Consider the following 23074-nt stretch of genomic DNA (forward strand, 5'->3'; position numbering starts at 1 on the left):
GTGGATAAGTCCAAGCCAGAGCAGGGGCAAGGGGAGTTCATTGGAATGTTAAACCCTACGGGCTGGTCCGAAGGGACCAGGGGTGGAGATTATAGTGGATATACTTTTAAATTGTTGTAACCCATGATTTGAGTTTCATGTTATAGGAATGACTATAGCAACAACCACCTGAACCATTGGAGGACAAGCCTTACAAGAAGCAGTGCAAGTGCAGCAGTGACCCGACCTGAGCTGGCTTTGATGTCCAATAACCCCATACAACACACAACCTCTCTTCTCCTGAGTGACCACCAAAAGAGATCATGTTCATGGACTAAATGAACTCAATGGACATTTTGTGGACATTTGTGGACATTTATAGACATTTTTACAGGGGTGGTCCATGGAGTAAGGGAATAATATCTGTGTATTATATCAAAGGATGGGAAGAAGGGTGGTGGTTAATGAGGCACCAAAAAGGACTGTCATGGTTTAACCCCAGCTGGCAACTAAGTACCACGCAGCCACTCGCTCACTCCCCTCTTCCCTGAGGGATGGGGGGAAGAATCAGGAAAAAGGTAAAACTTGTGGGTTGAGATAAGAACAATTTAATAATTAAAATAAGTAATAACAATAGCAACAACAACAACAATAATAATAATAATAAAGGAGAGAGTGGGAGAGAGGAATAAAATCTAAGAGGAAAAGCACAACAAGTGATGCACAATACAGTTACCACCTGCTGACTGATGCCCAGCCAGTCCCTGAGCAGTGATTGGCAGGCCCAAGCCAACCATCCCCATACCCTCCACTCAGCATAATGTTCTATGGTATGGAATATCCCTTTGGCTAGTTCAGGTCAGCTGTCCTGGCAGTGTGCCCTCCCTGTCTTCTTGTGCTCCTCCTCACTGGCAGAGCATGAGAAACTTGAAAAGTTTTTGATTTAGAGTAAGCACTACTTAGTAACAACTAAAACATCAGTGTGTTATCAGCATTATTCTCATACTAAAACCAAAACAGAAGCATTGTACCAGCTACTAAGAGAATTCACTCTATCCCAGCTGAAATGAGGACATATTTAAATAACGATCATATATTAAGGCTGTTCCTGCTATAGAGTAAACTCTAATTTGTTATGGATTTTTTAGCATTATCCAAAGCAAATATAATTTATTCTTCTATGAATACATAAAAACTACAGGTGTGCATTTATAATATTATTTTCAAAATAATACAAAAAACTCTTGCCATTCCTCCTCCTGTTGCTTTGTTCAGAGATGTAGTCTCTTTGGAAGGAAGTGCATGATGAGAAGAGCAAAGGGTGCAGGATTTTAGTCTCCTGAGGGCAACAGAACCCAGAATAAAAAAGAATAGGGGCTGGGAAAACAGAGGGATGGAAAAAGAACCTATTGGAAAATCTCTTGAGGAACTAATAAATACATGTCAATGACATAGATACAAAATGTTTAATAGATGTGGAGAGTATCAAAGAAGATTCTTCTCAAAATCAGACAGGTGCCAGCTTCTTCATTTCCAGCAAAGCAATGGCATTAAAAGACTGTAATTGTATATACATGTCTTACAGAGAGACTGTAGCAGAGCAGGATTTCTGGGTTCTTATTTTTATGTGAGTTCACAAAATAACTTTGAGAAAGTCACTGACAGCCAAATTCAAAAAAGCAACAAAAATGCCAGGAAACTATATTTATGCATGTACATGTACACAAAACATCCACAAAAATCTACATCAGATTTCTGCTGAAAAAATTTTATCTAAAAGTTCTGCTACTGCATTTCCCATAGCTACTGCTATTTCTGTACTAATGAAAATCTTGAAACTTACCTTGCACCTGCCTGTGATGCACAGGTGAAGCATCTCCTGAGTGACTTCATGAGATAGGAATCTTCTGAGGATGCTTGACATGCACTAGCCCTGTCATGAAGCACAACAGTCCCAAAGACTTTCTCACAGAAACATGTCCAGAGGTTGTGTCAGCATTACTGCCAACATTTTACATAATATCATACTTGTAGATAAGACACTTGCTCATGAAGTGGGAGATGCAGGTTCATTGCCAGTCTCTTCCTGAGATCATTCCCATATCTCCCAAGAGTGCATCCACCACCAGCTCAAGGTGAAGCTCAATCTGGAGAACTGTCTGTTATGCCTGCTGAAGGCATATTTCTGTATTGGGAAGGAAGCAAGATTCATTGAGAAAGGATAATTTGCAACCTTAATATGTACTCCTTTTAAAGAGGAAGTCCTGCGTACTTGCCCCAGGGGCTGCCTACACATTTTGCATTTGTAATTGAGTAACATACATAAATAGTGCTTGAAGCAGGGGCCAGAATCCAGGTTGCCTCCCCTTCTTCTTCCCCCAGTAGGTAAGTGCCTCCATCCTTAAGCTATGAAATCATGTTTAACCCCCTGTTTAAATCAAGATTACAAAGCTCACATCTCTTTCTACACTGAATCATAGTTACAACAGGAGAGGCTTTACTTTTTTCTTCCCTCTCTTCTAGGCTTTTACATGGGGAACTTCCTGGGAAGTGGAAATGCAAACTTAATTCTCTCAGTCTAAAGAAAGTGCTGAATCTGTTTTTTCTACTTCCTCTTTTTTTCTGTGTTTTTTGTTTTGGTTTTGTTTTGTTTTGCTTTCTTTCTTAATGCACAGTTGAGCTGGTTTTGACTGGGACAGAGTTATTTTTTTCCATATTAGCTTGTATGGGATACCCAACATGGGGCTCAAAGGGTTGAGATAATGACAGATCCGACTAGAGTGTATTAAAACAAATTTGTGATAAATATTCATTGTACTGGTTTAATAATCACTGGCCACAATGTTGATTTCTTTGCTCTTTAAGTTGCTGTCCATGATCTCAGGGTTGTGTTATGTATTTTACTTGCAGTATGTGTTCCCTGTTGCACTGTTTATTGTCCTTGGGACCTGGGCTAAAGTTATCATTGTGTTGTACTTTACTGGTTTATGATATGATAGACTTGCTGGTCATGAAACTAATCTGGTCTGTGTACTCAGCATTTCTGTCACCTCTATACTCTGGGAGTCATCGAATGGGAACTATTAATAATTACACCTTTTGCCTTTTCTCCTTGGAGAACCAATCTACTGAGGAGACATTCTTCCACATCTTGCCCTTCCCTTCCAGATTAATTACAGTAGCATTCGAGAACTTTGAAAATTTTGAATATCCTTGGGATATTGAAACCAGCATGATCCTATTGCTAGGAATGCTGAGTGTGTTCCAGGTCTTGTTTAAGATTAAACAACTGTTTAAGAATACCACCCAGAGGTCTGCCCTGAAGTCGGATAGTTATGAGTGTCAGGGTATGTGGGATAGTATGTGCAAGTGCCTAGGACAGTGGACACCTCCAGTGTTTTGGAACTTCACCCCTGAACAAGTGCAGAATCCAGAAAAACTAGGAAAGTATTTGGGAAAAGTATGCTGTCACCCTGGCAATTCCAGAGAGGCACAAATTACTGCAACATGCTGGGGCCTGGCCCATGCCTACTGAACCCAGTTCAACATGATTCTGTATACTCAAGGGGAAGAGAAGGTCTCTGGATCTGACAGCAAAGCAAGAGACACTGCAGCTACTCCAACATCAGCAACAGGCACTGCAGGTGAACCAGAGAACCAACCTGTGCTGGTATCAGTCAACCCTATACACAAGAAGAAATAGACACAGAAGTCAGCTCATTTAGTAAAGGAGGATGAAGCAGGGCCATCACAGGAACAGGAGGAAGAGGCAAAACAAGAGGTAACCACTTGATCTCTCTCCCTGAATAAGCTACAGGATATGCAAAAGGATTTCACTTGTCATCCAGGTGAGCACATTATCACCTGGCTACTTCGATGCTGGGATAATGGGGCTAATAGTTTGGAATTAGAGGATAGGGAAACCAAACAGCTGGGATCACTTTCTAGGGAAGGGGGCATTGACAAGGCAATTGGAAGAGGGACACAAGTCCTCAGCATCTGAAGACAACTCTTGTCAAGCATGAAGGAAAGGTATCCCTTCAAGGAGGATATTACATGCCACCCAGGCAAGTGGACTGCAATACAGAGAGGTATCTGTACCTGAGGGAATTAGCTGTGAAAGAGATGATTTATTATTACGTGCAGTTACCCACAGAACCTAATGAAGTCCATTGCACAGGACACATGTAGCGGAAATTTGTACAGAGTGCACCATTGTTGTATGTCAACTCATTGGCAGTAATGAGCTAGAGAGACAAAGTGGCACCGACAGTGAATGAAGTATGAGAATACAAAGATAACATCTCTTCCTCCCTCATCTTGTCTGTGGAGTGACTCAACAAGGATAGATCCTGCTCCCCACCTGTATGGACCCACATCTCAGCTATTAACAGTAAGCATCCTTTTGCTCAAAAGGGGGGATATAGGAGGTACACACCACAGAGTACCATGCAGTTTTACCTGCGGTAGCATGGACAAGACATGAGGAAGTGGGATGGAAAACCTACCTCAAACCTGGAGGCACAGGTTCGTGAATTGCAAGGAAAGACAATAACAAATAGGGCTTTTTTTTCAGGAAGGCTGCTACTCCACTCTCCAGTGGGCAGTTTCCCAGAAAGAATGGAAGGGATTATCTTACTCCTGATTCTAGGGAAGTGAATTATAATCTGTTATTACAAAAAAGTAAGTGGAGAATCCTATAACCAGTCCTAGAGGGGCCCTGCCTCCAGCCAGGTGGAGGACAGGGATAACCGGGTTTACTGGACTGTGTACATCTGATGACCTGGCACATCAGACCCACAGGAATATAAAGCTCTAGTGGATACAGGTGCACAGTGTACCCTAATGCCATCAAGGTATGAAGGGGCAGAACCCATTAGTATTTCTGGAGTGACAGGAGGATCCCAACAGCTAACTGTATTGGAGCCTGAAATAAGCCTGACTGGGAATGAGTGGCAAAAACATCCCATTGTGACTGGCCCAGAAGCTCCATGTATCCTTGGCATAGACTATCTTAGGAGAGGGTCTTTCAAGGATCTGAAAGGATATTGGTGGGGTTTTGGTATAGCTGCCCTGGAAACAGAGGAAATCAAGCAGCTGTCTACTTTGCCCGGTCTCTCAGAGGACCCTTCTGCTGTGGGGTTACTGAAGGTCAAAGAACAACAGGTGCTGATTGCTGCCACAACAGTGCACCAGCAGCAATATAGCGCCAATAGATTCCCTGCTTCCCATCCATAAACTGATTCGTTGATTAGAGAGCCAAGGAGTGATCAGCAGAACCCGCTCACCCTTTAATAGCCCCATATGTCCAGAACAAAAGTCTAATGGAGAGTGGAGACTAACAGTGGACTATCGTGGCCTGAATGAAGTCATGCTGCCATTGAGTGCTGCCGTACCAGACATGCTAGAACTTCAATATGAACTGGAGTCACAGGCAGCCAAGTGGTATGCCACTACTGATAGTGCAAATGTGTTTTTTTCGATCCCTTTGGCTGTGGAGTGCAGGCCACAGTTTGCCTTCACTTGGAGGGGTGTCCAATACACCTGGAATTGACTGCCTCAGGGGCGGAAACACAGCCCTGCCATCTGCCATGGACTGATCCAGGCTGCACTAGAACAGGGTGGAGCTCCAGAACATCTGCAATACATTGATGATATCATCACATGGGGCAATAGAGCAGAAGTTTTTGAGAAAGGGGAGAAAATTATCCAAATTTTCCTGAAAGCCGGTTATGCCATAAAACAAAATAGGGTCAAGGGGTCCACATGGGAGAACTAGTTTTTGGGAATAAAATGGCAAGATGGACGTCATGAAATCCCAATGGATGTGATCAATAAAATAACAGCTATGTCTCCACCAACTAATAAAAAAGAAACTCAGGCTTTCTTAGGTGTTGTCGGATTTTGGAGAAAGAATATTCCAAACTACAGTCTGATTGCAAGCCCTCTTTATCATGTGATCCGAAAGAAGAATGGTTTTAAATGGGGCCCAGAGCAACAACAAGCCTTTGAACAAATCAAACGGGAGATAGTTCAAGCAGTAGCCCTTGGGCCAGTTCAGACTGGGCAAGATGTAAAGAATGTGCTCTACACCGCAGCTGGGGAGAATGCCCCTACCTGGATCCTCTGGCAGAAAGCACCAGGGGAAACTCAAGGACAACATTTGGGTTTTTGGAGCCAGGGATATAGAGGATCAGAGGCCCGCTATACTCCAACTGAAAAAGAGATAATGGCAGCTTATGAAGGGGTTTGAGCTGCTTCGGAAGTGATTGGTACTGAAGCACAGCTTCTCCTGGCGCCCCGGTTACCAGTGCTGGGCTAGATGTTCAAAGGGAAGGTCTCTTCTACACACCACGCAACTGATGCTACATGGAGTAAGTGGATTGCACTGATTACACAACAAGCTCGGATAGGAAATCCCAATCATCCAGGAATTTTTGAAATTATTATGGATTGGCCAGAAGATGAAGATTTTGGGATGTCACCAGAGGAAGAGGTGACATGTGCTGAAGAAGCCCCTTTGTATAATGAACTGCCAGAACATGAGAAGCAATATGCCTTGTTTACTGATGGGTCCTGTCGTATTGTAGGAAAGCATCAGAGGTGGCATGCGGCTGTATGGAGTCCCCTGCGACAAGTTGCAGAAACTGCTGAAGGACAAGGTGAATCGAGCCAGTTTGCAGAGGTGACAGCTATCCAGCTGGCTTTAGATGTTGCTGAACGAGAAAGATGGCTGATACCTTACCTCTATACTGACTCATGGATGGTGGGAAATGCTCTATGGGGGTGGTTACGGCAATGGAAGCAAAGCAATTGGCAATGCAGAGGTAAACCCATCTGGGCTGCTGAATTATGGCAAGATATCGCTGCTCAGTTGGAGAACCTGGTCGTGAAGGTATGTCACATAGATGCTCAAGTACCCAAGAGTCGGGACACTGGGGAACATTTAATCAACCATCAGGTGGATTAAACAGCCCAGATTGATGTGGCTTAAGTAGATTTGGAATGGCAACATAGAAGTGAATTATTTATAGCTCGATGGACCCATGACACCTCAGGTCATCAAGGAAGAGATGCAACATATAGATAGGCTTTTGATTAAGGCGTGGACTTGACCATGGACACTGTTACATAGGTAATCCATGAATGTGAAACACGTGCTACAATTAAGCGAGAAAAGCACTTAAAGCCTCTGTGGTATGGAGGATGATATCTAAATATAAATATGGGGAGGCCTTGCAGATTGATTATATCAAACTGCCACAAACCTGCTGTCCTGTTTTCAGCTGGGATAGAGTTAATTTTCTTCTTAGTAGCTGGTGCAGTGCTGTGCTTTAGATTTGGTGTGAGAACAATGTTGATAGCACACTGATGGTTTTGGTTGTATCTGGGTGGTGTTTTTACTAAGTCAAGGACTTTTCAGTTTCATGGGCCCTGCCAGCAAGAGGGCTGGAGGGGCACGGGAAGTTGGGAGGGAGCACGGCCAGGACAAGTGAGCTGAACTGGCCAGGAGAGTATTCCATACCATGTGACGTCATGCTGAGTATATAAACTGGGGGAAGAAGAAGGAAGGGGGGACATCTGGCATTATGGCATTTGTCTTCCCAAGTAACTGTTATGCGTGATGGAGCCCTGCTTTCCTGGGGATGGCTGAACACCTGCCTGCCCATGGGAAGCAGTGAATGAATTCCTTGCTTTGCTTTGCTTGCATGCCTGGCTTTTGTTTTACCTATTGAATTGTTCTTATCTGAACCCCTGACTTTTGCATTCCTTTCTGATTGTCCTTCCCATCCCACTGGGTGAGGGGGGGAGTGAGCAAGCAGCTGCGTGGTGCTTCCTTGCTGTCCGGAGTTAAACCACGACACCCGCCAAAACAAGTGCCATGTGCTTTTTTGGGAGAAGAGCATAACCCACATAGCATTTTGGTCCTTGATGTGCTTATAGCTGTTAACTTCCCTCAGTTCACTGTATTAGTATCCATTCTTAAAAGTGCATCCAGTCTGAATATTGGTGCATCAAAAAGAATTTCTGAATTAACCTTCCTTTTGGGGGCAAATAATTCCAAGTGATAATGTATTCTTTGATGGTTTGGGGTTTTGTTTGGGCTTTTTTTTGGTGTTTTGTGCTAATTGCTACACATCATGCATTTAGGCAACTAGGACATGATTTGCTTTTTCTATCGGTCATCTAAGATGGTGATACAACTTCAACCCCAGTAACATGGATCTGAAGCTTAGCAAAAATTCAAATGCATGTTCAAAACCTCCTAAAAATATGAAAATTAAGTATGTCCAAGAAATTACAGACTTTTTATTTAGAGGATAGGGAGGGAAACAAAAATACCAAATCTCTTCTCCTCTACCACTGTACTAGGTTTTAAAATTAAATAATAACCAATGAACTGGAGACATTGCTCCTGTCTGAAAAAAAAGGGGTTCTTGAATCAATGTCAGCTGAAAGCCTTGGCTTTAACCAGTGTGTTTTGCTGTTACATCATGCACAAGCCTCCTTTCCCATAACCACCAGTATGTATTCTCTGCACCAGAGGGCCAGAACCCTTTAGAACCAAAACCTGAGGACTGCTTCTAGGGAAAACTCCATTTTTTATTTTTTCACTCATTATTTATTTAGAAATACACATTATAACTTTTTATATACATTGCACATTTACATGGTAGAAAAGTACAAAACTATATATCTAAATTAATTTATATTTAACTCACCATGTTTGAAAATATAAAATTACATCAGAAAAAAAGAATTATGAAAAGCAAGAAGCTTGAACTGATAAAGCTTTGATATAACTTTTAGTAACACACTGATTGGGAAAATAAAACTTTGAAAGTGGTACTGCAAGACCATCTTAAAGGAAACACCTGACAAAACATTTACACAGGTTACAAAAAAACCCCAACAACCACACAATAAAAATAAAATAAACCCTTTATTCTTATTACAGTTATCCCTGTAGCTATTAACAACCATCATAATCTGGTTTCTTTGAGCCTGGAATGTCTATAGTACAGTATATATGAACAGCACGTTGAGATTGCTTCAGTACACGATGTGATCAAAAGTAGAGAAAAGTGAAGTGGGAGAAGTTTCCTTAAAGATTACCTCACTGCACCCTGGGGAAGTACATTTAAGTCAGTTACAACACCTTTTGGTCAGTCAAGATTCCTTGTAAACAAAACCCAGAGGGATCTTTTTTGCACCCCTGCAATCAGAAAATCCAATAAATAAACTTAACAGAAACTGACATGCAAGTTTGTTAAAATGGAAGAGAGTTAACATCGGTGAAACAAAGAAATGAGATCATGTGGGTAAGCTCTAAGGAATGGACCTTTATAGTTTTCAAGAAAAAAGAAAAGCTTAGTTTTACAAGCAAAAGACCTCACAATAAATAACACTGCTCTTCCCCTAAACGAATAATTTTATTCAAAAAAACAAGGTGTACAGTCAACCAGACATTTTATGTATAAATTATAAAACATGACACAGTATAAATAAATGCCTACCAGATTCAACTATATGTATACTTTTTTCTCCCCAAAATAAATAAGCATACACATTTACAGTATGGACATTGATTTTGCGCCCAATGGCTGTTCCAATAGTGACAGAGGTTTTACCACTCTAGAATGGAAGATATAGGAAAGCTGTAGTCCTGGTCTTCATCTTCCTCTTCTTCCTCTGGGTCTTCATTAATGGCTAGATGGGGGAATACAGGGGAGCTGTTGTTTAAATAAGGACAACAACAGCTCAGAAGCAGCTCAGTGCATGTTTTCAAAGCCCTCTGAATAGCCATAATACAGCGTTGCATTTTATGCGACTTGTAGTGAGATGCTCTTTGGTATCTGCTGTTATGCAATAAGGGTTTTTATACATAATCTATGAAGTCATAACTGCAGAAAGTTCTGAAGAATCAATGGCTCAGGTTTTATTGGCAGATTCCTGAAATCAAATAAAAAGTGCTCTTGTGTTCTAGGTTTAACTCCTTTGTGTCCTTCATTCAGAGTTAGTAGAGGCAACTGTGCTAAACCAGATGCCCATGTGCTACCATTAAGCTTGTTCTTTTGGACACAGTTAGAGTTTATCCGGTTGCTAATAAAGCAATCAGCAAAGCACACAAGAGCAGAAAAATTAGGAAAAAAATCTCTAGAATTACACTCCTAGGGCAACCCTTTTCTGACAAAATGACTTGTCCTCAGAATAGCCCCAAAATCCCAACTTAAAAGCCAGCTGGTTGTTGGAGATCTATTGCATCTGATCAGTAACCAGTGTGTGCATGATAGATACATACTTATATGGCACCTGTACCGTATCTCAAATCTCTAAATCAATCTTATGTTTAAAGGTATGTCTTCATTACCTAGGGATTGCCTTCAGAGTTAAAAATCTCACTTACAGTTGCAAGATCCAGAGTGCTTTACTTCTAGAAGCACACCCATGTAACAGGCTGCCTTTTTCATGGCACACTCGCTTGGATAAGTTGTGTTATCACTGGCACAGACTGCCTCATCTGACTTGCTTTCAGGGCATGGCTCATCACAGAGGGCACACCGACCTCTGCCAATCTTAAAATCCCACAAGCATTTCTTCCCAGCACTGCACTGAATGTCTTCACAGGATTTGGCTTCTAAAAATGTACACAGGATACTAGAGGTAAGGGAAAAGAAAAGCAACAAACAACCCCAAACTCCCTTTCCCCCAATGAACTGTGTGAATAGACAAAACTCAGATGCAGTAGATGTGATGATACTTGCTGATTTTACTAAAGCAATTAGTCCCTTGGACACCATTGCCTGTCTATATGTGGGGGAGGAAAGACAGCTGTGCCAGCAGAGCCTGGCCCTGGGAATACAGAATTACATTTGCCAATTGTACATGACCTTCCTGCTCTGTTTGATGTCAGTGGAAATTCCACTCCCCAAATTAGCAGCAAGTGCAGAATTTGCCAACACATTCAGCATTTCTAAATAAATTATTTTTAAACTAACCCACATAAAGTAGTTGTCTGCAAGACTGGAAAGGGAATTTACCTCAACCTATGCCAACTAAAAGCAGCCTGGGACTCCCCTGAATCCCCCCAGTAGTTTTGGGGAGCAGAGGCTGCCCTGAAGGTGCTTTCTTGGTAACATGCTTCACTATCACTCATTTCTGGAAATCACGATACAAAATGTCAGGATGCACAGAGATTATTTTCCTATCTTCACCCACAAACTGCCTCCAAACTCTGCAATATTTTTAAAGAGAAAAAAATTATCAGATGTTTCCAATTGAGTTAATGCAAGCTTTGCCAAGACCACTTGAAGACAATTGTTTCCAGGAATCCAGATCCACTGAATATTGAGACCTTGTTACGCTGAAACCATGTCATCATCTATTTAATGGTGGGTACTTCCCCTTGGATACTAATGTCTGCAAGAGAAGCAGGATCAGGCCCTCTACTCCCTCACCCCTTTTGCAATCTTTTCTGAGGCAAAGCTCACCCTGGCTCTCCTTTTCCTGGAGGGGAGCACAAATCCAGGCTAGTGGAAGTTTGTCCTCCTCCCCAATGCTCATTACATCCATACAATTCCACACACAATATTCTGAAACAGCTGATCAAGGAAGCTCCCCCCACACTTACCCCTCTGACCAAGATACCTACTGATGCATTTTCCTTCATAGGCTAATCCAATGGATCTGCCCAGTAGGCAGGTAGCTTTCCTCAGGTGGCAGGCGCTGGAGTAAGTTATGCCATCATTCCCGCAGAGATACTGTTCAGGGGAGGTGGACTCTGGGCAAATTCGATTACATGTCACGCAGTAGGCATTATTAGTTTGATCAACCACACATGTGGAGCTTCCTGGGCATAAAACATCCCTACAGGTCTCTGAAATAAAGACAGAAACACACAATGGTTAATAGGAGATCCCAGAGCTCCAGCAAGGAGTGAATGGGTGACACAATGAAACAAATGATTGGATAAAAGCTTTCAGCAGCTCTCCTCATTTAAGGGCCACTGGAGGAAACCTTCCCATCTCAGGGTAGCTGGTAGGACACAAGTGCTGCTAGACTATGGGGAACTCTCAATCCAGCCATGTCCTTGCTTGTTGAGTGTGGTTTGGTTACTGTCTCCCAGCATTTGGAATGTCACTCTGGTTCCTGTGGGGAAGTATGTCCAACAGCTCCTCCTCCCTTCACTCACACACCCTTTGGCATTTGAGGGAGATTGGATTAGATTTGCAAACCTACTTTTGCATTTGCCCTGATACTGGACTTCAAGTTCGGGCTGTTCTTTACATCTGGCTTTGAGAAGGGCACACTCGTTCCTGTAGGTTTTCCCATCTAAGCCACACACGGGGCCCTTCCAAGTGATATTAGAGCAATCCGGAGCACAAACACACCGAGGTTTGTTCTTCTTGTTCATTTTACATTTCTTCCCGGGTCCACAGTCCACGTTCTCACACGTTTCTGGTGGAAGGAAAGAGGCACCACTTTAGCACCGAGTGTGCAGAACAGAACTGGTGTCAAAACTGCTTAAAGAAAGACACTGCAGCATGACCCCTGGGCATAAAGAGAAAAGACCTTTCCCCCTCCTCCAGGAAACACCACTCGAAGGAAATTTCCCCCGCCAGTGGGAAAGGAGGTCGCTCCCTTCCTCCCCGCAATGTGCATGGTGGCCGAGAAGAAATGGGGGTCCCCTCACTGATCCCGGGGCTGCTACGAGATGCCCCTCAAAGCCCCACCGAGGAAGGATGCAGGAGGACCCCTCTGCCCCCCTCTAGCTCCTTCCCCGCTCCTCCTCCCTCAGCCCAGTCCCTGTCTGAACCGCTCCTCAGCAAGAAACAGCTCACCAGCATCCCTCTCACCTTTGCACGGGATGCAGTTTGGGGCTCCCCCATTAAAAATCATCCACTTAAAAAGCGTATTGTCGTTGACGTCCTCTTCCGTCCACGAAGTTGTCAGGCGGCCGGTCTTGCAGCACTCCTCCTTGCTGAGGTCGGTTTTGTAGAGGACCTGGCAGCGGCCGTCTCGCGCCTGCCGGAGCCAGCAGTTCCCAGCTGCGGGGGGAGGGGGGAGGGGGAGACGACACCCAGCCGGATCAGCGGCAGCCAGACACCAGTGACCCAGACACAACACGTGCGCCGTGCAATGACTTTTACTAGACTGTTTACTTTTATTTGTCCCATTTCATAACCCGCAGTTACTCCAGCCCATTTGGGAACGCAGTTAAAAAAAAAATCCCAAACAACTAAACCCAAAGCCCCCCAAAAAAAAACAGAAAGAAAGAAAACACCCGATCAAAACAGGACGAGGAGGTTTTCGGAGGTATTTATTCCATATGTAGAGCAGAAAGAGCACTGCCAGCACATAACAAAGGCTTGGAAAGGATGTGCGTTTAAAAGGGAATAAAAAGAAACTCGCGCTTACAAATTCCTTCCTCCTCCCCCTGCCCTCTCCTCCTCACTGAGGCTGCACAGCAGCATTGTTTTAGTGCCGCACAGTATCAGTCCCAACCCATTTTGCAATCTGCACGAATTGGGAACATTTGCTGTTAGCGAAGTCTTTTGAAATCTCCACATTTTGCTGCTTCTATTAACAAATGTCATTCCTTTACTAATATGTTAGCAGAGCTCAAAAAAAAAAAAAGTGATTAAAGTGCACAAAATACAAGGGCACATAGAGTAGGAGGTCGCTACAGAGTTTTAAAATCGATCAAGCTGGAAAAGTTATAGTTGCCGTCTCTCCTAAAAGCATTTCAGAGGAAAGTACACTGTCCTTTAAACCGGATAGACTGAGGTTGTTTGGGGGTTTTTTGCCTTTTTTTTTTTTTTTTTTTTAACTAGTATCCCTGTTATTTGTGGAGTCAAGCCAAGAACATTAGTCCAAGCAACCCCTTCCTCCCTTTTTAGCTGGATAGTTCTGGTTGGGATGAGTCTCTCGTGAATAACCAATGTAGCTTCTCCAGCAACTCAATACCAATTGATTCTGGTGCTAATCCAGCCAGGGCTTGATCCTTACTCCGATAGGAATGTACTGCAGTGAGGGGTCAGGATCGGCCAGCCAAGATGTCGCTGGGCACGGGGGAAGATTGCCCCCCTCCTTAGAAATAAGTGAACAAACGCCCTTAAAAAAAAATAATTGCATCTTACAGTTAGCTACATTAGCTTAACTTATGCTCTAACTCTGGGGGGAGGGAATGAAAAAAAAAAAAAAAGAAAAAACAATGATAGAACAAGCAATGGTAAGACATCCAGGTTGTGGTTGGAACATCGTCAGGATAAGGGAAAAAAGCCCCAAACCTAAAAATCAATATTTCCTTGTGTCAAAAGAGGGCTCTTAAGAGTTGTCAATATCAGATTCGAGTTTGGTTTTTTCCCATGGAAAAAAACACCCAACTTATTTAAGCACATTCTTCAATGCAGGAGAGTTTACAACACAGTAATATTTATTCACAAAAAAAAAAAAAGGGGTGGGGTGGAAATCCCAATATTAAAGGAATGTTTGGAAAATGACCACTTATTGGTTTCTAAAGATGCCAGTTGTAATTGTGGGGCTCCCCATCATCACCTCTCCTTCCTTCGGTCAGGCAGGTGAGATAATCTGAGCTAAAATACCAACAGACTTTGAGCACTCGTTCGGGAGCCGAGACTGGGAAAGTTCCCTCGCAATGCTGCTCTTCATTCATGCTGCATAATAACAATAAATAACAAGAAACATCCTCATCTGTCCTCTGTGCCTATGCAGAACAGTGCAAAGATCCGATCAAAAAGGAATCTAAATGACACCTCTGTACCTCGGTACAGAGCAATCCCATGCCCACATTAACTTCTGTCCTGTTGGACCTTGAAGAGAAGCGTTTAACACTGCAAGCAAACTAAACCGTGCCCGAAAGACAGAACAATAGTAATAATAAAGAAAAATATCTGCGAATAAACAGTCTGGTCTTACCCCGCACTGTGTGATCTTCCATGAAGTGGCACAGAAACATCAGGAGTAAGAGCATGCCCGGGTGGATTCTCTGATTTAACATCCTCAGTATAGCAGGGAGTGAGAGAGACACAGAAACAGCGTGAGGGGGAGTAGGGAGAGGGAGCGAGCACTAGCCAGCCTCCTTATGATCGCTCTATTGAATGAACGTCAGGCTGTGAATGCAGTCTCTCTTTAAATCTATACGGGTGTTTTAGCTGTCTGCGGTGGGCGGTCTCCTAATGTGTGTGTGTGTCTGCTCGGGGGTGGGGAGATTTAAAAAGTTCAGTGTGAATCAGGTGACATTTTCCACCTTCTGGAAACCCTCTCCAATTATCTGTTCTAAGTGCACGCACTCACAGGCGCGCACTCGCGCAGCCCCACGCCAGCCCTGCGCGGCGGAGACGCCGGAGCTATTGGTGCAGCAGCGGGAAGCAGCCGCAAAACGCGGCGGCCGCAGAGCTGGCCGCGCCCGCGCAAGCTGGGAAGCGCGCGGCGGGCTGCGACTGCGCCGCGAGGCCAGGCTATTCGCGGGGGTCGCCGCCGCGCGAGGGGTGCCCCTGTACCCCTACGGCGCGGGCGAGTGCGCGGAGGTGCGGAGGCTGCTGGGGCGCGGAGCTGCGTCTGCCCGCCCAGGGTCGGCTCCGCGGCCGCGGGGTGCTGCCGTCCCCGCGAGAAGTCGCTGCTAATAATAAATCCCACTCCTCGCGCGTCCGATGGGCAGGAGGCGGCTGGAGCGCACACAGCTCACTCGGCCCAAAAAAACTCCAAACCCCAACCGACCAACCCCAAACAAACAAAGAACCAAATAAAAGTTTAATACCTAGGGCTGTGTCCAAGTGACAGCCTTTTCACTGGGAGCCCGGGAGGATGAGATGGGACTGGGGGCGACGTAGGCGGTCTTTCAGAAATAGAAAAGATTGCAACATCGATAATGAACTTCTAGAGTACTAGTTTATTAAGCACAGTCTGGCATTATTCTCCCCTTAGAAAAGTTGGCGGTGTCTTTTTTGGCACTGGTAAATGAAACTGAGTAGGTGATATTTCCTTTTATACAAAACAATTTCCTTAAACGAAAATTGTATTCTTTATTGAAAAGCTGCCTTTTAAACTTAGATTCTTTCGCTTTTTTGAGCCACCAAAGCAGAACAGACTGCGAAGTATGCAGACAGGAATGCCCGGACAGTGCCGTGTCAGGGACCGGTGCGCCGCGGCCGCTTGCGCCTTCCGCCCGGCCCTCTCCACACCCCTCCTCCCTGCTCCCGCCCTCCGGCTACTCCTCCTGCCCACCTCCTCCCCACAACTGCAAATAACTTAGTGATAACAGATATTTTTCCACCAACTGCAGGAGATAGTGTTAATCTTTTAATAAAAGATCCCATTACAATGGGTTCTGTCTGGACAGACTATAATAGATCCAGAAATACAGCCGTGATAATATTAGAAGACAGTTGTTTGGGTGCCTCAGACCGGGCCCTGGTCCTGCTTTGAAAGTGGGCATGAACCACAATGTCCCTCGGTACCACCTGCGGTCACACGCATTAAGGAGCAGACTGGTAAATTATTGACCTCGCTGCATTTGTTTTGTTTTGTTATTATTATGATCATCGTCCTGAGCAGCGCCCGGGCATTTTGAGCACTTCAGAAGCTCCGAGACTCCACATCCGTTTTAATCTTTTCCCAAATGGATGTCTTCCCTTGCCTCTCCCTCCGCGCTCGACAGAGCAGCATTAATGCAGGGTTGCTTAGTGCCCTCTATAGGCAATTAATAGCAAAACGCAAATAAAGGGACGGTTTCAAAAGCTGCCCCTCCTCCTGGAGGGGACGTATCCTAGGTGCAAGGTGCTCCCAGGGGCCGGTTCCCTCTCACCCTCCCCCCGGACACCAATCAGCTAGGAGGCGTGGGGGAGCCCCTGCCGGCTATGGGGGCAGCGAGCTCGTCTCGGCCTGGCCCGTCGCGGGACGCGTAGGAAACGGCGTGGACATCCTCCGAAGCATGGGGGTCAGAGACCTGGATGCTCTGACTGCTCCTCTCCCGTGTCCCCCTCTGACTCTCCCCGCGGGGCTCCCGACCACGGCCGTGTGCAGCGTCGCACCACCGCCTCACACCTCCTGAAGCAGCTTGCCTTCATCCGGGGACAGCGCCGGGGCCGAACCGCTTCTCACCCAAGCGTGGATGGCCCAGAGAGGTCCCGGCGGCAGCGGAGGGAGCACAGGCAGCTGCCCCGGCCGCTCCCGAGCGAGGAGGCACCATCCACCCTTGATACCAGGGTGTGCTGCAGGGGCAGGCTCACCTTTTCTTTTTTTTTTTTTCCCCTCTCTCTCTTCCCCCCACCGTTTGTTTGTGTTTTTTAATAATTGGCCAATACGGTGTTTATCCTGGTAATATTTTCAATTATAGAGAAGCATTTTCAGGCCGTATCCTAGAAATGAGATACCAGATGGGTTGATAATGTTTGCACGTGTGCTTCATGTGTATATCATCAGGAGATCAATATGATTGCACTGGTATGGAGACTTGTATCACACCTGTTCTCTTGACATCACATAGAAACAGCTGCTGTTTCTTTTATTGTTGTTTTTTTTTTCTTTTTTTAATGCTAAATATTGAGTTTGTGTGTAACAACATGCCAGGGATATAGTGTATAATCAAAAATGCTTTCTTCTTTCTCACTGTGTGCCTCCCTGTACAACTCCCCCACCCCTTTCTGCTTTGCCAACAATCACATTTAAATTACCTCAAAAACAATAGACTTGATCTGTAACTGATTGTTAGGCAGAACACAAAAAGTGTTCTCAGCCTCACAGGTTTTAAAACTTCTTTCTGCCAAGAAGTATATGCATTTTAATATGTTTTTGGATGTGAATTCAATGTTAGCAGGTGGCCCTGATCTTGGAATATTAAAACCTTTTAAAAAAAACCATATATACTAACATCTCAAACTTTCAGAAAAGTTCAGATTTAGCTCTCAATGTATGTAAAATGTGCATCTTTGTCCTCTCTCTAATATAGCTCTAGCTACAACAGGCTCCATAATCCAAAATATTAAGTGACTGGTCTCTGAGGAAAATTGCAGCAAAATACTGAGCAGGAGGAAAAATAATCCCCAAGTGTAACTTTGTGTGACATGTGCTATTAACATACATATGGGGAATATTGCATGTATCATCCAATGTGGTTTCTCATACAACTGGCTTCTCCCACAGAGCAAGTACTCAAAGGTAGAATGTCCTCTTCTGGTAGTAGAGAAAAATTGTGAGCTTCCTTTATGCTCACCTAATTGTCCTGATTATCACAAAAAGAAGGGCCTGTTTCTGGAAAACCGCACTTTTACAGAGGTTCCTCTCTTTCACATCTTAGGTATCAGATTTAAGGATTTTTCTGAGCACCACTGCATTGTTCTATTTTATAAGCTTGCTTCCCCCCCCCCCCCCCCCCGTATAGGGCAATTCAAGCCTTCAACAGCCTTTTCTGTTTTAGAAATTTCACGTGCTGTTTCTCAGCATAGAGTAGCATAAAATCTTGGATTAAAAAGGTTCATTTCTTGATTTGGCCAAGAATTTTTAATGAAAAACAAGCAAAACCAATTCCTGATAAAACTAAGCTCCAAAATGTATTAACTGGATTCTAATATTATGTTCTTCAGGTAGTGTATATGTGTGCTATTACACTGAAATTATTCCTACACATAAGTGAAACTGTTAAACATAGAACTTATATTGTATGCTATTGGTAAGTGTTGTGCTTACTAGATGAATACAAGTATATTGAATAGTTTTGTGGGGTTTTTTTAAGTTGACCTAAAAGTTGATGTTTATTTTCAGGTAGTGGACAATGGATTGAATCAAGAGGTAGTAGGGTTTTTACCTACTAAATACCACTGGAAAAAATTGCAAAGGGAATGTGAGTTTGATCATCAGTAGATATTTGGCAAGTTACATCTGAAAACCTGTCATCACCTTTGACCAAAACAGCTGGAAACAGGTACACTATTTGAAACTTCTCCCTGTGGTTCGGTGGATGGAAGGAATTGAGCATGGTCAAGCAGTCCTCTTGTAGGCGAGCAATTTGCAGTTTTAATAATCCACCCTATGATAGATGCTCAGACTGTCTGGAGGGCACCCTCAACGTTTAGCCTGATTCATTGTGGTTCATGGGAAGAACAGGAGGACAGCGTGACTGTGAGTACTCTGATCTTAAACATGGAAAGTTTCTGGTAGCCCATGGAGGTTTAGCAACTCTGTGTGCTTGTGGCTTTGTTCAGACCATAGAAACGGCATGTAGACAGGTGGTCTTCACAATTTAGATCAGATAAAATCAACATATATGTGGTATGAGTCAAATTGACCCCTTTCCTACCTTTTATTGGTGATTCTGGGAGTAATAACAGAATTGTGTATCGCTCTGCAGTTTGGTGGATACTTTACCTAACAAGCAGTCTTTGACAGTCCAAAGACATTTTCTTCTCTTGTGTTGGCAATACCAAGAACCAGCACTGAGGAAGTGCAGCAGGCCTTATTATTTAGTGTCCATTGCAAACAGGATGTGATGTGGTAAGACGAATTTTAATGCACCTAGTGGAATAAAAGCAGGTTGATAAACAAAAGCTTTCCAGGTTATTTAAAACCTGGACAAAGGTAAAAAATTCCAGTGGAAAATAGTAGTGGAAAAAATTGTAATGAAAACATTAAAACCATTATCTGAGGAAGTTAAATAAAAAATGATAAAGAAGTATACTGATCTATTGCTTTACCGATCTGATCTATTGATCAGATACTTTTATGTATAATTTCAGCAAACAGAAAACAACTAGAAACACAGCCAGACCATGGAATTTCTAGGGCAGAAAAAAGACTCTCCCCCTATTGGGACTGCAATGTTGTCAATAGCAGCAGGAACTCTGACATTTATTCTAAATGAAATTTTGAAAACTGAAAAAAAAATGTGTTTATTGCTGAAAACCTGCTCAAAACATCTATTTAGCATGCTACTGTTTAAAAGGAATGTCTAAATGCCAGAAAGGCAGCACCACCAGCTCCAGACAACCCATTTCCATGTGAAGGCTTAAGAAGTGGTATAGCAGGAGGGAGCATGGAAAGAGCAAAGTTGTCAGATAGAACAGCCCCTGGAAGGCCATTTCAGCTTGGGCAGCATTAAGCTAACCTTTGGCTGTCTTAAGTCACGTGCTAAGTGCAGAATGGCTCTTCCCAGCTCCCTGACTGGCAAATAGCTTTTTCTACTTCCACAACTCTGCCAAGCGAAGCTATGTCACACTTGGTGATATAATTTCATATTTTTAAATTAAAATTATAGATGAAGAGCATGGTGCTTTAGGAATGGTGGGGTTATGTGTAGTTATTGTACTTTTAAGGTCTGGAATATTTTGTGTGGCAGACTTCAAAAGGTGTCAGTTGGCAATCAGTTGCAGCTAGAACAGGATTGGAGACTAAACCCAAGATTAAAGAGAGGACGGATGTAGTCTGTAAATAACTACTGCAAAAAAATCAATTAATTTTTTCTATTACTTTATTTTTCTTCTTGTTTGATTCTATTAAAGTTAATGCAGAGAGCATATCTGAATCATTGGATATGTGGAGTCACATAATTTTCTAATTCAAAAAAGGCTTAATTTGACTGTAGATCCTGGACTGGAGCTTAAATTGAATAAAAATCAATGTTAAGAGTGATACCCATAGCCAACTGTGACAAGCTCAACATAGCATGGCAAAAAGGGTAACAAATGGACAAATTCCAGCTCAGTGCATGTATCTGGTGACATAATGGATCTTGTTTCTAGACAAAGTAGGTGCTTGAGTATGTCAAAGTTACAGCCTTGTTAGGAACAGATCATTAACTTCTTATTGTGAGGTTTGTATTTACTTTATTGCCCATCAAGGAAGCAGATCAGTTGTAATTGTTTACTTTTAGATATTAATGGAACCAAATGGATTTTAGATTGCTGTTTAGTCAGTATCAGCTTACTGGGACATTATCAAAATTATCCTACACAGCATATGTGATAAACTCCAAATGTCATCTTCTAGTAGTGTTGCACATATTGGTGAATATATAGCATGTGAGGAAAGAAATGAATTAGAGCCCCCAGAAAAAAATAATGATCTAAACCAGACTAATTGTGACAAAACATTTTGGAGAAGTTAAGGTCATAGCTATGATGGAAGCAAAGAAAAGCTTTTTTCCCAGTTGTGATGAGCTGCTTTATTTTTATGAGCAAAAAAGGAGTATCTCATTATTATCCTGATTCTTTCAAATTTTTCTTTTGTAATAAAATATATTTATAAAAAGCACTTAGTGCTAAAACATTTTTATTTCAAGATCTGCTACAGCATCAGATGTATGAAAAATTCAGAGGTCATCAAAATTTTCTTTTTAGTCCATTAAAAAGGACATTTCTGCTATCACATAAACAATAGTCAATTTCCAAAAAGAATTTTTAGTAAAAACTAAAGTTATTATGCTAAGTATTAAGTAAACAGCACTGCAAGTAACTCTGTAGACTTCTCTTAGTGCAGTGCAAAATAGTGGTATCAGTGGACCTCCTAAAGTCTTATTTTGAAGTCAGGCTTTTATGGAATAAATATGACTACAAATATTAGCTAATAGTATGGGAAGGAAGAAGAGCCCAGGGTCATTTATGCTTTCTTTTGGGACCTATTGCATACATTTTTTTTTAAGTGGAGGCCATGCATGGACTGCTGAGAGTTTGTTGGCTTCACAGTATGTGCTGTGAGAGTTGTCTCCCTTTGGTAGCACAAAAACTGGCTTATGTCTTCTTAATATTCTCCCAAGAAGGGGGTCTAGGAAGAGCCTTGTGGTTTCTGTTCTGTCCGCTAACTTGGTTAGTTCACATATGCTTTCTTCTACACTTGATCAAGAAGTGACTTGAGGAACCAGAAGTCCTGAATAGGATTGATATCTAGACTGCCAGTCCTTAGGGTATGGTAAGTTCTCTTCCTCCTTGGATGTCTGGAAAAAGAGTAGATAGTGCATCTTCTGTGCACAGGGCAGCCAGTTCAGTCACGAGTTTGCAGGACAGTATAGAACGCATGGGTTCGAGCTTCTGCTTTCTTGTCTCTGCCCTGGCCCTCACCTCTTCTAAGGATCAACCAAGTTCTTGGTTTCCTCCAGTCATCAGAGCATGGCTGATACCTGTGGGGCCTCCAGCTCTGAGAACCTGTTAATCCCTAATGATTTCATTGTACAGGACCACTGTGAGAAGAGGAAGAGTAAGCATGGAGATGATCTGATTCTCAGATGAGAGAGGCTGAGGTAGAGGCAGGAAAAAGGCTTTAGACATTTTCCCACACAATATGCCTATCTTAATGTGACTCCAGCTGCTGCTCCAGAAGTGTGTGTGTCTTGCACAGGTGTGGCATCACATCTGCTAGCCTTGTATGAATAACCTGGGTATACCAGATTGTTACAAATGGTATTAAATGTCTTTGTTTAGGAACTGAAACAAGCACATAGTGATGTGCCCAAAGACATATGGATAGGCTGCAGAACAGCAGGAAGAAACCCCAAATCCCAACTAAATCTGTCTCCACTGGCCATTCTTTCTTGCTGCTATGTTATTTTATCTCCTTTACACATACAAAAAGCCTTGGATTGTCCCCATGCGTTAAAATGTGAAATAATAAAGAAAAGTTGATTATTAAAATTGTTCTGTGAATGCATCATAAAATCCTGACATTCAGGATTTGGTCTATGTTAGGTGGCTGTCTTTTATCTATATCTATTACATTTACTATTGAATCACTTTTGAAAAAGGCTTGCATGCAAGTGCTTAAATAACCTTGCAGACCCAAAAGAATTACATGAGGTTCACTCATCAAGTTTGTGCCACTTTCTTCCATTATGGGAAGGAAGTAGAAGGTAACAGTGGTGTGGCCCAGGGTCCATGTATTCTAGCCTCATAGTTACAACTTAATTACACAAACTTGAAAGTCCCTGTTTCCAAGTCTAAACTTGATCTGTTTCTAGTCTCTCATCACACTCATTGGCCATATCCTGCTGAGCTCATTGAACTTTTTGAGCATCTTTCATAGGAGTCAAAAGGAAGATGAAATTTTGTGGTGGTGATGGTGAGAAGGTGGTATAGTCTCCTTTCCAGCT

At 43.0% G+C, this 23074-nt stretch overlaps 1 protein-coding gene across 2 annotated transcripts; it reads right to left on the reverse strand.

Moving 5' to 3' along the window:
- Positions 1-8568: 8568 nt before the first annotated feature.
- LOC130141869 (follistatin-like) lies at positions 8569-15141 on the reverse strand. Of its 2 annotated transcripts, none has more exons than XM_056323113.1 (6): positions 14920-15141; positions 12837-13028; positions 12220-12438; positions 11633-11857; positions 10388-10618; positions 8569-9690 (listed from the first exon to the last, which is right to left on the reverse strand). In XM_056323113.1, the coding sequence occupies exons 1-6, from the start codon at positions 14999-15001 to the stop codon at positions 9608-9610; spliced, it is 1032 nt and encodes a 343-aa protein (XP_056179088.1). In that variant the 5' UTR covers positions 15002-15141; the 3' UTR covers positions 8569-9607. The 2 variants fall into 2 exon arrangements, with proteins under 2 accessions (XP_056179088.1, XP_056179089.1); XM_056323114.1 differs by having other exon boundaries at positions 8569-9933.
- Positions 15142-23074: the final 7933 nt, after the last annotated feature.

This window comes from Falco biarmicus, chromosome W (genome assembly GCF_023638135.1).
Source record: "Falco biarmicus isolate bFalBia1 chromosome W, bFalBia1.pri, whole genome shotgun sequence".
NCBI lineage: Eukaryota > Metazoa > Chordata > Aves > Falconiformes > Falconidae > Falco > Falco biarmicus.